Raw genomic sequence first — 16332 nt, 5'->3', positions numbered from 1 at the left:
GAGGGAAATCCCGGGATTTGCGATTCCTCCGGAGCAGCCGGATCCCGGAATCCAGCGGGGATCCTCGTTCCGGCATTCCCGGCTCATCCCAACGTTTTCCAGAGGGAGGAAAAGCCGGGTGAAGCTTCCCCGGGATCCGGGAGCTCCTCGTTCCCAGCCCAGCGAAGCCGGGAGAGGATTTTCCGGGAGAAAGGCTCCGGTTTTCCAGGATAATCCTGTGGAATTCCCGAGGGAAAACATTCCAGGAGCTTCACTCACCCCCAACCTCGCCTTGGGCTTCATCCAAAGGATTTCAGGGAGGCAAAGGGGATAAAAACCTGGGAATTCCCACTTTTCCAGGGCTGCAATTCCTGGTTTTTAGGGTGCTAGAAAAATCTGGGAATTCCCGCTTTTCCAGGGCCGCCATTCCTTGTTTTTTTCCCGGAAAGAATTCCAGAGGCGGGATTTGTATCAAAAGCTTTATTGAAATTCCTCAAAGCCAAACAGACAAAAACTCCAAAGGTGGCTCTGCCGGGCCCCCAAATTCCCCCCCCAAAAAAATCCTGGAGCCGCTGGATTTCTACACACGGAAGCTTTCCTAGGAAATCCGAGTCACTTCCAAAGGGATTTTTCCCGTGGGATCTGGACATTCCCCAAGGATTTTCCAGGTTTTTTGCCTCCCCCAAGGTAAGAAAATCCAATTTTCAGGAATTTCCATGGAATTTCAGGCGTTTCTCCTGGAATTCCTGGCTTTCTGGGTGGAAAAATTGGGATTTTCCAAGCGTTTTTTTTCCCTGGATTAGGGGTGGAAATTCCAGAGGGAGCTGATTGGGAAAGGGGGGAGGAGTTGGTTTATTCCAAAGTCAGGAAATTTGGGAATTTGGGGTATTTTTTTTATAAAGATTCCCATTTTTTTTTTCCATGCCTGCCATTTCCAGGGATTTGGCTGCCACCAAAAATTCCCAAAAAATTCCCCTAAAAACCCCCCAAAAAAACCCCCAAAATAATAAAATAAAATAAAAAATTCCCTAAAAACCCCAAAATTCCCATCCCAAAGGAAAGGAAAAGCGGGAACACACAACACACAGGGATCGCCATCCCGAAAAATCTGACATTCCCAAAAAAACCAATAAACAACCCCAAGGTTTGGTCGCTATTTACAAAGAGGGAATTCCCAAAGTTGGGAAAAGGGGCTGGAAATGGCAGCATTCCCAAAAAAAAAAAACCATGGAGCAAGGCAGCATGGCCACCCCAGGGAGGAGCCATTCCTGAAAAAACCGCGGATTTGGGAATGGCGGAGGCGGGAAAATCCCGGCTGCTCCGTGGATTTCGGCTGGGTTTTCTCTCCTGGTTTCGCTTCCGAGACGTCCGAGCTCCGCTCCGAGAATTCCCGGCTGGATTTCCCACCGGAATCTCGCAGGTTCCAGGGATTCAAGGAAAAGGATCCGAGGGAAAAGCAAAAAAAATAAAAAAATAAAAAAAAAATAAAAATAAAAATTCCCAAAGAATCGGAGGAGGAGCGGCAGTAAAAATAGGATTTTATTCCCTTCCCACCCCGGCTGCTCCCGCTCGGTTCCCACGGCAACATTACAATCCGGAAAAAAACAAAAAAACCAAAAAAAAAAAACCAAAAAAACCAGGAAAAGAAAAGGAAAATCCAAAGGGTCGGGAGTGGGAAAAGGGGGAATTCCGGGATAAAAACAGTCAAATCACAAGAGGGAATTTTGTTTTTCCGGGGAAAAGCCGCTCAGTCGTCCTCGTCCCCCTCATCCTCCGGCTCTCGTTTCCTCTTCTGGCCCCGCTCTTCCTCTGGGAAAAGGAAACAATTCCCGTTATCCCCAGCCCGCTTGGCCGGGAATTCCGCGGAATTCCGGCGGTTTTTCCGTAGGAAAAGCGGGATCGGGGCCGTACCGGGCTCCTCCTCGTCCTCCTCGTCGTCCACCTCGCCGTCGTTGTAGCCTTCCTCATCCTCCTGGAATTCCCGGAAAAGCAGGATGAGCTCGGGATGGGCGCAGGAGCTTTCCCCATGATCCCGGTGGCCAAGGAGGGGAAAGTCCTTGGAATGTCCTCAGCGAGGAGCCGCTTCCCACTATTCCCGGTTTTTACGGAATTCCCAGCATTCCCGATTTATGGGAATCCCAGCATTCCTGTTTTCTATGGAATTCCCAGTTTTTATGGAATTCCCAGCATTCCCGATTTTATGGAATTCCCAGCATTCCCGGTTTTTATGGACTAGCTGGCTCTGAAATCCCCGGGAATCCTGAGCTGGGAAAATGGGAATGTGCCATTCCTGAGTTTCCCCCACTGGACAGGGATTGGCAGGAGCGGGAAGAGCCAGATTTATCCGGAGCCTCTGGGATAAATCCTGAGGGGCTCGGGAACATTCCAGAGGGGCCGGTGGGAGGGAAATCTTCCCAGAATCCCAATTCCTGCTCCCATCCCCTTCTCCTTCCTCCAATCCCATTTTCCCCCTTCAATCCCATTTTTCCCCATTCCCATTTCCCCTCAATCCCATTTCCCCTCAATCCCATTTTTCCCCTTCAATCCCATTTTTCCCCTTCAATCCCATTTTTCCCCCCATCCCAGACTTCACCTGCCCCAGCCCAAAGCAAATCCCACAATTCCTCCAATCCCGGATTTCCTTCCCAGCCAGAATTCCAAGGCTCACCTCCTCCTCTCCGCTCACATCCTCCTCCTCCCCTTCCTCCTCCTCCTCCTCATCCTCCTCATCCTCCACTACCTGAGCGTCGTCGTCGTATTCCTCCTCTGGAAAAACAAAATCCATGGAAAAACTCCAGCTTTCCTTCCTAACTCCACCCAAATCCTGGGAATCCCAGCCGAGAACTACTTAGGGAGTTCTGGGAATGCTCCGGCTGCTCCGCTTCCCGCTGTTCCCAAGGATTTGGGAGCTGGGGAATTCCGTGCAAAATTCCAACTTTTTCAGGGATTCCCAAAGAAAAACTCTCAAATCCAGCAGAAATCCGGGAAGTGCCGAAGCCCTGGAGCGTTTTCCATGCGTTCGGGAGTTTTTGGGAACCTTCCCAGAGTTCCCGCTCAGCATTCCCGGGAAAAGTGCACATCCAGCTTTTCTGCTGTGCCGCTGCCATGGGAGAATCCAGCAAATTCCCTGGGATCGGCCGGATCCTCGTCCTGGGATGGCTCTGGGGGCAGCCAGGGAACGGGGAATTCTCTGGAATTCCCTGGAATTCCAGGCTGCTCCTTCCCTCAGGGAGCAGCTCCCCAATTCCCGCTTTTCCATGAGGATTCCCACAATTCCCACCACATCCGCTCATCCTCGTTCCCGTCATTCCCGATCCTGGATTGAGGATCAGGATTTTCCGGGCCCTTCCACCTCCTCCCGTCGTTCCTTGGGGATTGGGAATTCCACGGGGAACATCCCACGTACCGTCCTCATCCTCCTCCTCGTCGTCCAGCCCCTCCACGTAGCCCTCGGCGTCGGAATCCGGCGCTTCCTTCTCATCCCGCTCTTTCACTAGGGATAAAACTGAGCACGTTGTTCCCTCAGGCCCTGCCCAGCTCCTTCCCGCCCTTCCTTCCCTTCCCGACACAAAAATCCTTCCCCTCATTCCCAGATTCCCTGAGGATGCCGAGCTCCTTTCCCTCATCCCTCCCCTCAGTTCCCACATTCCTCCCCTCATTCCCTCATTTCTTTCCCTCATCCCTTCCCTTTATTCCCTCATTCCCTCAGTCCTTCCCTTCATCCCTTCCCTAATCCCTCTCCTCATTCCCTCACTCCTTCCCCTCATCTCTTCCCATTCCTCAACTCTTTCCTCTTCCCTTCCCTCCCCTCTCATTCCCGAAACCCTCCCTTCATTCCTTCATTTCCTCATCCCTTCCCTCATTCCTTCATTCCCTCATCCCTTCCCTCGTTCCCTCATCCCTCCCCTCTTCCCTTCCCTCACTCCCCATCTCTTTCCTCTTCCCTCCCCCTCTCATCCCCTCATCCCTCCCCTCATTCCCTCCCCTCATTCCTTCACATTCCCTCGTCCCTTCCCTCATCCCTCATCTCTTTCCTCATTCCTTCATTTCCTCATCCCTTCACTCATCCCTCACTCCTTCTCATCATCCCTCCCCTCATCCCTTCATTCCCTCATCCCTTCATTCCCTCATCCCTTCCCCTCATCCTTTCCCTCATTCCTTCATCCCTTCCCTCATTCCCTCTCTCCTCATCATCCCTCCCCTCATCTCTTTATTCCCTCATCCCTTCCCTCCCCCATTCCCCCATTCCCTCCCCACCATTCCCGTACCATCCTCCTCCTCCTCCTCCTCCTCCAGCCCCTCCACGTATCCCTCGGCGTCGGAGTCGGGCGCCTCCTTGTCGTCGCGGTCGTATCCGTCCAGGTAGGTGAGCTGCGGCAGCAGCTTGAACACGTTTTCCCGGTAGTCGTTCAGGTTGGTCACCTCGCAGTTGAACAGGTCTAAGCTCTTCAGGTTTTCCAACTTTTTCTGGGAAAATACAAGGATTTGTGTTTTTCCATGGATACGATCGACTCTTAGGGAATCCGTCCCTTTAACGTGGAAGAAGGCCTGGAAATGGGAAAACTGGGAGAGCTGGGAGCAGCTCCACCTTTTCCATGTGCTGCGGGACAGGAGATCCAGGAAGGAGCTCCTGGAAGGGTTTTCATGGGAATTATTGTGGCTGGAGGTGGATCCCGAGCCCGCGGAATCCTGGGAAGCTGCGGTGATTCCCGCTGGGAATGGGGGAGCCCGGCCCGGCAGCCACTAGAGGGAAGCAGCGGCTCACTGGGAACGGGAGCAGGGATTTGGGATTAGCTGGGATTTGGGGAAGGAATGAGGGGAGGGTCTGACACACATTCCAGGAGCGACATTCCCTGGAAGTGTCCAAAGCCCGGCTTAGAGCAAACCGGGCTAGAGAAAGGAATTCCAACGATTTGGAATAGGATGAATCCCATTCCTGGGAGCAAAACCAATTCCCTGGGATATGGGATGTGGCCTGGATCCCAGGATTAGCTGGGATTTTGGGAAGGAATGAGGGGAGGGTCTGACACACATTCCAGGAGCAACATTCCCTGGAAGCTCCCGAAGCCCAGCTTGGAGCAAACCAGGCTAGAGAAAAAAAATTCCAAGGGTTTGGAATGGGACAAATCCCATTCCCTGGAGCAATCCCGACTCACCAGAGGTTCTATTGTCCCGAGATCTTTAATTTTGTTGCCGCTTAGGTTTAGGTGCGTGAGGTTCGGACACTTCTCTGCCAACACTTCCAGGCCTCCTGAGATTCTGTTGTCGCTCAGCTCGAGCTGCAAAGGCCCAAAAAATATCCTCAAAAATCCCATTGGATCCATTCCAGCCGCTTTTCCGCAGGAGGGGAAGGGGAAAAGGAGGGATTTTGGCTCGGGGGAGGAGGGATTTACCTTCTTAAGTTTGTTTAACTTTGGTAAGTTTGCGACTGAGGTTAAGCCGACGTTGATTGTGCTGAGGAATTCCAGCTCCTCAAACTCATCCGTGAGGCCCTCGATTTTCCCTTCGTACGACCGGCAGTTGTCCAGAACGAGCTCTTTCACCTGCAAAGGGAAGAAATCCAGGGAAAAAAGGTAAGGAATTACGAGGAATTAGCGAGAATCGGGAGGTTTTCGGTGGAAATGACGGGAGTTTGGGGTCGTGAGGAGAAGAAAGCCAAGATGGAGGCAGCACTCCTGATCCCACACGCTGAGAATAAAACCCCCAAAATTCCCAAAATAAATTCCCAAATCATTCGTTGGGTTGAAATTTAGGTGGAAAATTCGTGGATCTTCCCCTTCACTGGTGTTTAGTTATGAAGATTCTCCAGAGGATTCAACTGGGGATAAATGAGATTTTTCCCCTCGTGTGAGGGGGAAAAAGCCCATAAAATTCCCAAAATAAATTCCCAAATTACTCACTGGGGTTGAAATTTAGGTGGAAATTTCACGGATCTTTTCCCTCAATGGTGTTTAGTTACCAGAGGATCCATTTGGGATAAAGAGTTTTTTCCCCTCACGTTCCCCACACACGCCACAGAGTTCCCGCCGAAACAAAAAAGGCGGGAAAACGGCAATGGAGGCGAATCCTCCTTATCCTCATTCCTGCTCCGCCATCCCATCCCATCTCCCGGACACAGAGCCAGCAGGGCTCGGGATCCTCACCGGGAAGCTCCAGGTGCGGTTTGCCTCACGGGAATTTGGGAATTCCTCACGGGAATTGTGGGAGCTGAGGGGAGCGGGGAGGGAGGGAAAGGGCCCAGAGGTGACGCTGAGGGACAAACAGCTCCAGCCCCGACCCCACACACTGAGGGGAAAAGCCACAAAATTCCCAAAATAAATTCCCAAATCGCTCGTTGGGTTGAAATTTAGATAGAAAACCACCCAAAAATAAGGAGAATATGTGGCTCTTTTCTCTCGACCGTGTTTAATTACCAGGATTCTCCCGAGGATCCATGTGGGGATAAATAAAGAGGATTTTTCCCCTCATGTGAGGGAAAAAGCCCCCAAAATTCTCAAAATAAATTCCCAAATCATTCATTGGGCTGAAATTTAGGTGGAAAATTCATGGGTCTTTTCCCTCAACAATGTTTAATTATCAGAGGATACATTTGGGGATAAATAAAGTTTTTCCCCCTCATGTGAGGGAAAAAGCCCCCAAAATTCTCAAAAAAAATTCCCAAATCATTCATTGGATTGAAATTTAGGTGGAAAAATCGTGGATTTTTTCCCTCAATGGTGTTTAATTATCAGGAGTCTCCAGAGGATCCATGTGGGGATAAATAAAGAGGATTTTTCCCCTCATGTGAGGAAAAATTCCCAAAATAATTTGGGAATGAAGGGAAGGGAGGGAGAAACAGCTCCAGCCCTGATCTGGGAGGTGGGATATCCATCCCTCCATCCTCCCTCCACAAGGAAAACTGGGAATTGGACAAAAAAACCAGTGAATTGGACAAAAACTCCCTCAGGTGTAGAGCGGAGATTTATGGAAAAGCTGGGAATAGTCTTGGACCCGAAGGAAAACCCTGGAGCACGAAGGCCAGAGGCCCAACCGCCTTTTTTCCCCTTTTAATTTGCTTTTTTTTTTGTATTTTGGAATGTTTTGGGTCGGAAGGAACTTCAAGGATCACCCCATTCCAACCTCTCCATGGAATTTTTTCGGGAAGGCCGTTTCCTGCCCGCTTTTCAGGAATTTTGGTGCACAAGTGCCACATTCCCTCCTTCCCTGCTTCCAGCACCGGGCACATCCAACAAATCCACGGAGAAAGCTCCTGGAATCCAAGAGGCCGGCTTTGGAAAGCTTGGATGAGTTCAGAGATATTTGGGAAGAGCGGAGGGCATGTCGGTGTGAACTCCCTGAATCCCTGGAAACAACGGCATTCCCAACAAAATTCCAGGATGGCTTCATGTCCTAGGAGTCCCCAAGGAAATCCAGGTGTGCCAAAGGAGGAGGAGCTGGATTTGTGGGATTTTTCCCAGCACCCCACAGCTCTCTTCCATAAAATCTCAGAATTCCGAGGAGGAGAACCCTTGGGAGAGGCCATTGCTTTTCTCAGCACCTCTAACAGGGAACTTTTCCAAGGATTTCTCTCCCTCAAAATTCCAACAGGAGGTGAGAAATTCCCTGAATTTCCCATTCTGATCCCACCTGGAACGCAACCAGGCCGGCAAAAGCTTGGATGAGCTTCCCCTCCTCAATCCCGGGATTAGCGGAGCCGCTCCGAAGGCTCTGACGAGCCAATCCCTGCTCCAGGATCATCCCAAAAATCCCCAAGCTCGAGGACCTCGTTGAAGAACTCATCACTAAAATTCCAGCTGCAATTCCAAGCTCTCCGAGCCATCCCGGTGGAAAGCAGGGAAGGATTCCATGGAAAACCTCCCGGCAGCTGCTCTGGGTCCACTTGGCCGGAGCTCCAGAGCTCTTCCAGGTTTTCCAGAGCCCTTGGAATTCTGCCCAGGGCAGGGAGGGCAGCAGGTGCCACGGCCAGCAGCCACCGGGGATTCCCATTCCATGGGATTCCCGTTCCATGGGATGATTCCCATTCCAGGGGGATCCTCAGCTGCTGCTGCTGCTCAGGAACACAGAGCTGACCTGGAGCAGGACCCGATTCCACAGGGAAGGGAGAATTCCCAAGGTTTTCCATCCTTTTTCTGCCCTGGGATAAAGAGTGGATGGAATTCCAACCCCAGCAGGATTTGGGATACGGAGCCCTCCAGGGCTGGGAATGTCCGAGATGGGATAAACTGATTCCTGAGGATCCTTGGGAATGCTCCGTTCCCACCCCTTTCCCAGCAGCACATCCAACTGGAATTCCAACCGGGAATCCCAGAATCCTTGGAAAACACCACCAGCCACCAACCCAATCCCAGCGCCTGTCCAGGATTGCACTTCCCTGGGAATACGGGATTCCCACTGGGAATGGCTGAGACGGGATGAGTTGATTTCCAGGCAGTTATCCAGCAGCATCTCCAGCTGGAAATGTGCTGGGAAGAGAATCCCAAAAATCCTGGAGCAGGGAGAAAACGGCCATGGAAAGCGACCCGATTCCCGGGAAATCCAGCAGCCAAATTCCATGGAAATCCAGGGAATCGTCCTAGAGAATCCCACGGCAGGGCCTGGGTGGGATTAATGCAGAGACTGGGATTGGGAGCAGAATTCCATCGGCACCGCCAGGAATTCTCTGGGATTTCTCCAAGTTCTGGTTTATGGGAACTCCCCCTATCCAAGCAATCCTGGTCCCTTTGGCGGGAATCTGGGATTCCCAAGGAAAACCAGGATCCTCGGGAACGCTCCCTTCCCACCTCTTTCACAGCAGCTCATCCGACTGGAATTCCAACCTGGAATCTGAGAATCCTTGGGAAACGCTCAGGAAAACCAACGGAATGCAGCCATCAATCCAACCTTTCCGGGATTGAACCTTTCCCGGGAACACCAAATTCCCACCCCAGGAAGCTCCAAACCCATCCAGGCTTCCCCAAAATTCCGACCGGAATTCCTCCTCTGCCGCAACTTCCCTGGAAAACCCCACCAAGAATTTCTGTTTCTGGCATTCCAGGATGATCCCTGAGGTTGGAAAAGCCATCCAGGATTGAGCTGTGCCTGATCCCAGGAATTCCAAGGAATTCCTTGGAAACTCCCAGGGCTGGGAATTCCACCAGGGCTGCCTTTTCCAATGTTTATCCACCTTTTCCATGAAAAAATTCCTGCTCATCCCATCCCTGTTCCCTGGGAGAAGATCCAGGTTAAAATTCCAAAGGAATTTCAGGAAGATTCCTTCCTAATCCTCCTTTTCCTCCCCTCCAATCCAAGGGAATTCCATCACGGAACAAACTTTGATTTTTATTCCTCCCAATCCCGGCTTTAAAATTCCCAATATTCCCATTCCTGGTTCTCCTTTTTGGTTTTTTTCCCACCTGAAAATTTTAATTCCAGAGAGAAACATTGGAAAAATCTGTGGAAAATTCCCTTTAAAATTAAAAATGGATTTAAAAAAAAACTTTTTCCTTCTGCTGTTTTCCCCATTTTTTTTGGCATTCCGTTGGATTTGGTTTCTGCTTCTTGAGAATTCCCTTTTTTTTCTGTTTTTGGGAAATTCCAAATGTTCTGATGGAATTTGGGGGTGATCAAGGAATTTCTTCCCCGCTTTAAATCAAATTTTCAGCCTAATTTTAATCATGTTTAACAGGATAAAAAGTGGGAAAAAAACTGCCAAAAATCCAAAAATTCCCGATTTTCCAGCATTAAATCCACATTTTTCCTGAAGAGACTGAATTAATGGAAAGAAAAAAAAAAGGGGGGGGGAAATTAAAAAATGAAACAACAAAAATGAAACTGAGGAAGAAACCTCTCCACAGAATCCACCTGCAGATGTTTTCAGGATGTTTTATTAATCAGGATATGACTTTCTGGGATTATCCAATGGAAAAGCCCAGAATTCCATGGAAAACCCGGAGATTCAAGTGGAAAATATCCCAAAGAAACTCAGGAAAAAGCACAAAATCCCATCCACACCCAAGGATTTCATCCTGATTTCAGGAGAAACCAAGGAGCAGCACAGAATTGAAGGGAATTCCCAAAACTCTGAGGGATTTTCCCAGGATTTCTCGATATTCCACAGCAAACTGGGAAATAATAAGGACAAACATTCAAAATTAAGGGAGACAATTCCCAAATTCATCCTGCCCACCCAAAACTTCTCAAAACCCAAGAATAAATGACTTTGGCATCAATATTCCTGCCACATCCCAATCCCAGGGGGTGGAATTAGCAGGATTTTCCTGGAATATTTGAAAGGAACAAAATTCATCCCACAAACTTCATTCCCTAAAAAAACCCACGTGCACACAGCTCAGAACACAACAACATTCCCAACTGGAATTACCAGCTCTCCGCTTAAAAAACTTGGAAATTGGGATTTAGAACACTCTGAGGGGGGAAGGGGATCAAAGCACCGAATTCCCTGACAATTCCAAGGAAAAGCAAGCGGCGAAAGGTGAAATTATCCCGATTTTCCAGCTCCCTGCTGCCCATCCCCAGCCCTGAGGAGCAGGGAACTCTTTCCAGCTCCGAGTTTTCCCAACTTTTTTATTTGAAGCAAAAGCGAGCGGAAACAGCACAAAACCCGAGCACGGAAAAGAGGGAAAAATGAAGTTTATGCCTTTGGAGGATGTTTTTAAAACAGCGTTTCAAATGGGGGGAAAAACCTCGCAGCGATGAGGGCGGTGAGGCGAAACGAGGGCAAAAAATGAGTAAGAATAGAAAACTCTTGGAAAAAAATCGGGGAAAAAAAATGAAAAAAAAAATCAAGGAAAAAGAAGAAGAAAAAAAAAAGGATGAAAAAGAGGAAAACACTTCCCGAGCCCAACGCTGCCTCCCCACAGGGCCCTGCCCAGGAAGGAGGCGCATTCCGCGCTCCTCACCGGGGGGGGAACCGCCTTCCGTAGCTCCGGAAAAAATGTAATAAAACCCTCATTATTAAAAAAAAAACCAACAAAACAAACCTTTTTCTTATTCTTTTTCCTATTTTAAATTTTTTTTACCCTCACGAAATCTCCTCCCGCCTCGCGGCCGGCGACAAAATGGCAGCGCTGCCCGTCATGTCGGGAGGGCTCCGCCGCAAGCTCCGCAGCGCCTCAGCCCCGGCGCCAGCGGGGCTCCCTCACGGCCCCGCGGGGCCGCCCGCGGCCGAGGCAGCGGCGGGAGGAGGAGGAGGAGGAGGCGGCGGCCGTGAGGGGAAGGCGGGGGATGTGGAGGGGGGGGCACCACAGAACATGGCGCCGCGTCCTACTTGCGCTCCCCTTCGCCTCACGGAGCTCCCCCCCGGCCATGGCGGTTCTACCGCGTTGAGTCCCCCGCCCTCCCTCTCGCCGTCCTCTTCTTCCTCCTCCTGCTCGCTCAGGAGTTTTTGAAACTCCAAAGCGCAGCTTCCGCCGCTCCGCGCCCGCCTTTGTCCCCCCCCTCACTCTCCCCCGGAGCACACACACACACACACACACACACACACACCGCGCTCCGCTCGGCCGCCGAGTCCCGCCGCGCTGCCCCGGGCGCTGCCCGCTGAGGTACGTTCGCCCTCCGCTCTCCCCTTCCCGCAGCCTCCGGCGGCTCGCGGAGCCGGGGCTCGGTGAAGCCTCCCCGGGCAGCGCTGAGGGCCCGGCGGGGCCAGGGGGGGAAGAGGGGAAGGGGCTTCCCCGCCGCGGCTCCGCGCCCCGCCTGCCCCCGGCCGCCTCCCGCCCACTCTTTTTTTTTGGGGGGGGGGGATAATTTTTCTATTTTTCCCGTCTTTTGCCGCCAGCCCGCTTATTTTCTTGCTTGTTTGGGGGGTTTTCTTGAGGGTTTTTAGGGATGGGGGTTTTTTGGTTTTTTTTTTTTTTGTCCTGCCAAAGTTTTTCGCCGTCCCCCGTTTATTCCGACAGACGCGGAACAACAACCTGAAGTCCGGCCCCGGGGGAAGGAAGGGGGGGAAAAGGGGGAAGAAGGAAAAACACGCACACACATCCAGCCCTTTTTGTGCGTGTGTGTGTGGGGATGGAGGGGGTGGAGAGTGCGTTGATTTCTTCCAATATTATTATTTTTTTTATTATTATTATTATTATCATCCTTACGATCGTTAGGATTATTATTCAACGCTCGCTCTACCGGCGGCGATGCCCCATCGCCCGCAAAATAAATAATGGAAAAAAAAAAAAAAAAGCCAAAAAAAAAAAAAAACAACAACAAGAGGAAAAAAAAAAAAAGCCCAAAGCAAACCCGACCAACGCTAAGCGTCGGTTTGAAAATTCTTTCCTTTTATCTTCTCAGCATCTGGAGAGAGGGAGAGAGAGAGAGAGAGAGAAAGGGCGCGTTCATGAGGACTACAAAGTTACAAATATGGCTCCCCAGTCTCTCTTGCCTGAACACTGCAAAGAAATGAAGACGCACTTTAAACTAAACCATTCGCAACTCACTCGCGGTCCCTGCCTGCCTCTCCCTAGCCCAGCACCCTGCACAAATATTTGCCAACTAAACACGCCGAGAGAGAGAGCAGCGAGCAACTTATTTTTTATTTCATGCACGGCCAGCCCCTCTGCGAGGGCATCGCAGCCCGGCACGGGCAGGAGCGGCCCCGGGGAGCCCCCGGAGCTCCCCGGAGCTGCCCCCGGAGCGGGGCTCCGGCCCCCCACACACACAGGTAGGCACCTCAAGGGCAGCAGCGGCCCCGCCAACACCTGGCACGCTCCACCCCGCCAAAAAAATAAAAAAAAAAATTAAAAAAAAAATAAATAAACCGTGGGATGCCTTTTTTATTATTCTCATCATTAGCGTTATTAGCGTTAATTTTTTTTTTTTTTTTTTTTTGGCATTGCATTGCTTACATCTGAGGGCGTCCTGTTCCGCAGCTCTAAGTGGATCCTTTTCTTCATGTCCATGTCCGTGGCTGGCGGGAGGCGCGGAGGGTGCGCGGCTCGGCTGGCGCAGTGACCCCGTGCAGAGCCCCCCGATCGCGGGGCGCGGAGGGACTCGGGCTCGCCCAGCGCCGCTCGGAAGCCCGAGCGCAGCACCGCGGCGCGCACTAACCTGATAACCGCGGGGGCGGGCGCTCCGGGGGCTCCGCCGGGATTGACGGCAACGTCGGCCAATCGCAGCGCTTCGCCGCCGCGTCTCGGCCAATCAGCGGCGCGAGGCGCGGCGGAAGCCAATGGGGGAGCGGCTGTGCCGGCCAGGGGGACAGCCCGGCGCCGAGCCCTGGCTCATTCCGCGCTGCCGCCCGATGGGGACGGAACGAGCGCGCCTCCGCTGCGCCGGGAGCGGGGCGCGCTGCGCGCTGCGCCCGCCGCAGCCCGCGGGAAGCGCCGGGCCGGGCAGCGGCGGCCGAAGCGGAGCCGCCCGGCCGGGGCCGAGCAGCCAGGAGGGAGGGAAAGGTGCGGAGCGAGGCACGGCAATGGCGCGGGCAATGGCGCGGGCCCCGGCGGCGGGGGGCGGGCGGAGCGCGGGCGGCGGGCGGAGCGAGGGAGGGGCGGCGGCGCTGAGGGCAGCGGGAGCGGCGCTGAGGCCACACGGGCCGGGGGCAGCGGAACCGGAACGGGGACGGCGGAACGGGGCCGGGGGAAGCGGAACGGGGCTGAGGGCAGCGGAACGGGGCCGGGGGAAGCGGGGCTGGGGGCAGCGGGAACGGCCTGGCCGCCCCCAGAGAAGGGAAGGAACGGAAAGGAAAGGAAAAAGGAAATTGAGAGAAAGGGAAAGGAAAGGGAAAGGAAATAGAAGGAAAGGGATGAGGCTCCCCCGGGCAGGCCCTGAGGGACTCGGGCCTGGCAGCAGAGCAAAGGATGGGAATCCTTCAGCTCCCGGGAAAAACTGGAAGGAATCCTTTCCTTGGAGTGCCAGGACAGGGGGGATGGATTGAGGCTGGAGGAGAGCAGCGATGGGTGGGACATCGGGAAGGAATTCCTAGAGAAGCCAGGGCTGCCCCTGGATCCCTGGAATGGCCAAGGTGGATTGGAAGTGGATGGGTTTGAGGTCCTTCCCGAGGCAAATCCCAGGAATTTGGAAGGAAAATGGGGAACTCCAGGAGCAGCGGAATGGGGATGGAGCCAGGCTGGGAATGCTGGAGGAGGGAAGGATCCAGGGAATCCTCAGAGCCTTTTCCTGGAGGAGCTGCAGGAGGGCTGGGATTGGGATCAGGGCTGGAATCCGCGGGATTTTCACAGGAATTCGTGGGATTTTTCCCAGGAATCTTGAATTGATGGGATTTATTTTTCACAGGAACTTCTGGGATTTTTTCTCGGAATTTTGAATTGATGGGATACATGCTTCCCAGCGGGAAAAGAGAGGCTGGGGTGGAATTCCCGGGATATCTGTGGATCCTGGAATGTCCAAGGTCAGCGTGGAGCAGCCTGGGAGAGCGGGAATGATCCCAGGCCACGGAATAACGGGATGAGCTTCACGCTCCTTCCCATCCCAGAGCCTTCCCAGCTCCTGGCTCCTTTTCCGGGGTGAGGATCCAATCCCAGAGCTGCTCTTTTCCAAGGATTTGAGGATTCCCAAAGAGTTGCCATCAGCTGGAGCAGGTAAGACAAGCTTGGATTCCCTGGAAAATTCCCATTTATCTCTTCCCGCTTCTCCTGCAGCTTTCCCTGGAAAACAGGGCTGGCAAATCCCAAGGAAAACATCCAGGGAATGCTGCAAATCCTTGGAAAATTGATCCACAGGGCAGGATGGAGATGGAGGCCGAGCCACGAGCACGGAAAAATTCCGGGAATGCCGCCACAAACGGCGGGAATCGCCTTGGGAATGGGATGGGAAAAGCTGGATCCAACTCCAGGTAAAAATTCCAACTGAAGCAGAAGGAAACCTGCAAAAAGTTGGGAATTTTGGGGATGGTTTGGGGATTTCCGGTGGAATTTTGGGATTGGCTGAGAAATCCTGGGTTGGAACTCGCGTTCCAAACTTTGGGAAAGGTTCGGGATTTGGGAATGAGGCGGAATTTTGGCTGAGCTCTGTTGGAATTTCTCCTTTCCAGGTGTGTCCAGAGGCTCCTGCGCTGAATCTTCGGGAATTTTTCATGGAATTTCTGCTCCCAGAGCTGCCGAAAACCTTTGGAAAAAGACTTTTCTCCTGGAAAAAAAAAACCAACAAAAAATTCTGGGATTTGAAAGGAATTCCTGGGAATCCAGAGCTGGATTTTTTCCTTTGGTTTTTGGGGATGTTTCTTCCCAAAGAAAAACGTGGATCGGAAGGTGCAAAAAAAAAATTCCCTTTTCCTTTCGTTCCTGAGGGAATTCATTCCCAATTCCAAGGGAAAATTCCGTGTTTAAAGCTGCTCCTGACGCCGTTCGTATTCCAAGAGTTTGGGAATTAAAAAAAAAAACTTGGGAATTAGAATCTTGGGAATAAATTGGGAGATTTTTTTTTTTTTATTCCAGGCTGGAATTTTCCTGCTGTGGTTTTATTATTCCCGGGAATTTTTTGGTTTTTTTCCTTGGAATTTGGGATTCGTGGGGTTGGGTTTGGAACGGGAATTTTTGGGATTTTTCCTTGTTTGTTTCCAGCAGGAATTTGGGATTTTTGGGGTTGGTTTGGAGCAAGAATTTGAGGTGGTTTTTTTTTTCCTTGTTTTTATCGTTAATTTTTAATGGAATTTATGGGGTTTTCCCTGTTTTTACCAGGAATTTGGAATTTTTCCCTGTTAATTTCTAAGAGGAATTTCTGGAGGTTTTTTTTCTTTTTCCTTGTTAATTTTTTCCAGGAATTTTTCATTTTCTGGGATTGGTTTTTACCGGGAATTCTTCATGGAATTTGTGGCGTTTTCCCTCATTTATTTCCCCAGGAATTTTTTTCCCTTCCTTTTCCCAGGATCCCCCCCTGCAAATTCCATGGGAATTCTGTTAAAAAATCTGGGATGGCTCCAAAATTCCCTGAAATTCTCTGGGAAAGTTTTCCCAGTTTGGTTTTTTTTTTTTTAATTATTATTCTTAAATTTATTTTCTTTTTCCTGGGAAAATTGCTGGGATAATTGGAACATTCCTGCTTTTTCCCCACGGAATATTCCAAGATTTTCCCGCTTCATTGGCCTGGATTGGTGGGAGAATTTTGGATAAAATGTCCCCCAAAAAATTCCGGATGAGTTAAAAATCTAAGGAATTCCGGGATAATCCTTCAGGACTTTGGGACTGGAATAAATTTGAAGCAGAATCCACCGGGGTTTTTTTTGGGAATAAAAATCCAATCACTTCACACATGGGAAAGGCTGGAAAATCCTGGATTTCTGGGAATTTTTCCTGGCAGAAATCCGTGAAGGGGGGGGGGGTGTGAAAAAAAAACGGGGAAAAAATCCCGGGATCCTTGGAAAGTTCTTGGGAAAATCGAGGAGGGGGGAAAAAAAACCGGGAAAAGCCG

General features: G+C 51.3%; 1 protein-coding gene and 3 long non-coding RNA genes across 6 annotated transcripts; 3 read left to right on the top strand and 1 right to left on the bottom strand.

Annotated features, from left to right (window-relative positions):
- Positions 1-444: 444 nt before the first annotated feature.
- Positions 445-13410, bottom strand: ANP32A (acidic nuclear phosphoprotein 32 family member A). 2 transcript variants are annotated; one of them, XM_086849784.1, is made up of 8 exons: positions 12813-13410; positions 5373-5522; positions 5136-5258; positions 4248-4446; positions 3386-3484; positions 2648-2745; positions 1891-1951; positions 445-1788 (listed from the first exon to the last, which is right to left on the bottom strand). In XM_086849784.1, the coding sequence occupies exons 1-8, from the start codon at positions 12864-12866 to the stop codon at positions 1727-1729; spliced, it is 846 nt and encodes a 281-aa protein (XP_086705910.1). In that variant the 5' UTR covers positions 12867-13410; the 3' UTR covers positions 445-1726. The 2 variants fall into 2 exon arrangements, with proteins under 2 accessions (XP_086705910.1, XP_086705912.1); XM_086849786.1 differs by having other exon boundaries at positions 3386-3472; positions 12813-13404.
- LOC147650641 (uncharacterized) lies at positions 5998-10798 on the top strand. The gene is made up of 2 exons (XR_015276022.1): positions 5998-6135; positions 7072-10798. It is a non-coding gene; the product is annotated as an uncharacterized LOC147650641 (long non-coding RNA).
- LOC147650640 (uncharacterized) lies at positions 11207-12716 on the top strand. The gene is made up of 2 exons (XR_015276021.1): positions 11207-11519; positions 12259-12716. It is a non-coding gene; the product is annotated as an uncharacterized LOC147650640 (long non-coding RNA).
- A 783-nt stretch (positions 13411-14193) lies between the features above and the next one.
- LOC111933822 (uncharacterized) lies at positions 14194-16172 on the top strand. 2 transcript variants are annotated; one of them, XR_015276020.1, is made up of 4 exons: positions 14194-14314; positions 14399-14504; positions 14646-14758; positions 14957-16172. It is a non-coding gene; the product is annotated as an uncharacterized LOC111933822 (long non-coding RNA). The 2 variants fall into 2 exon arrangements; XR_002866897.2 differs by lacking the exon at positions 14194-14314 and having other exon boundaries at positions 14369-14504.
- Positions 16173-16332: the final 160 nt, after the last annotated feature.

The sequence above is a fragment of the Cyanistes caeruleus genome, chromosome 13 (genome assembly GCF_971803275.1).
Source record: "Cyanistes caeruleus chromosome 13, bCyaCae1.hap1.1, whole genome shotgun sequence".
Classification (NCBI taxonomy): domain Eukaryota; kingdom Metazoa; phylum Chordata; class Aves; order Passeriformes; family Paridae; genus Cyanistes; species Cyanistes caeruleus.
The sequence above is the reverse complement of the archived record's forward strand: the minus strand, read 5'-3'. Positions and strand labels throughout refer to the sequence as shown.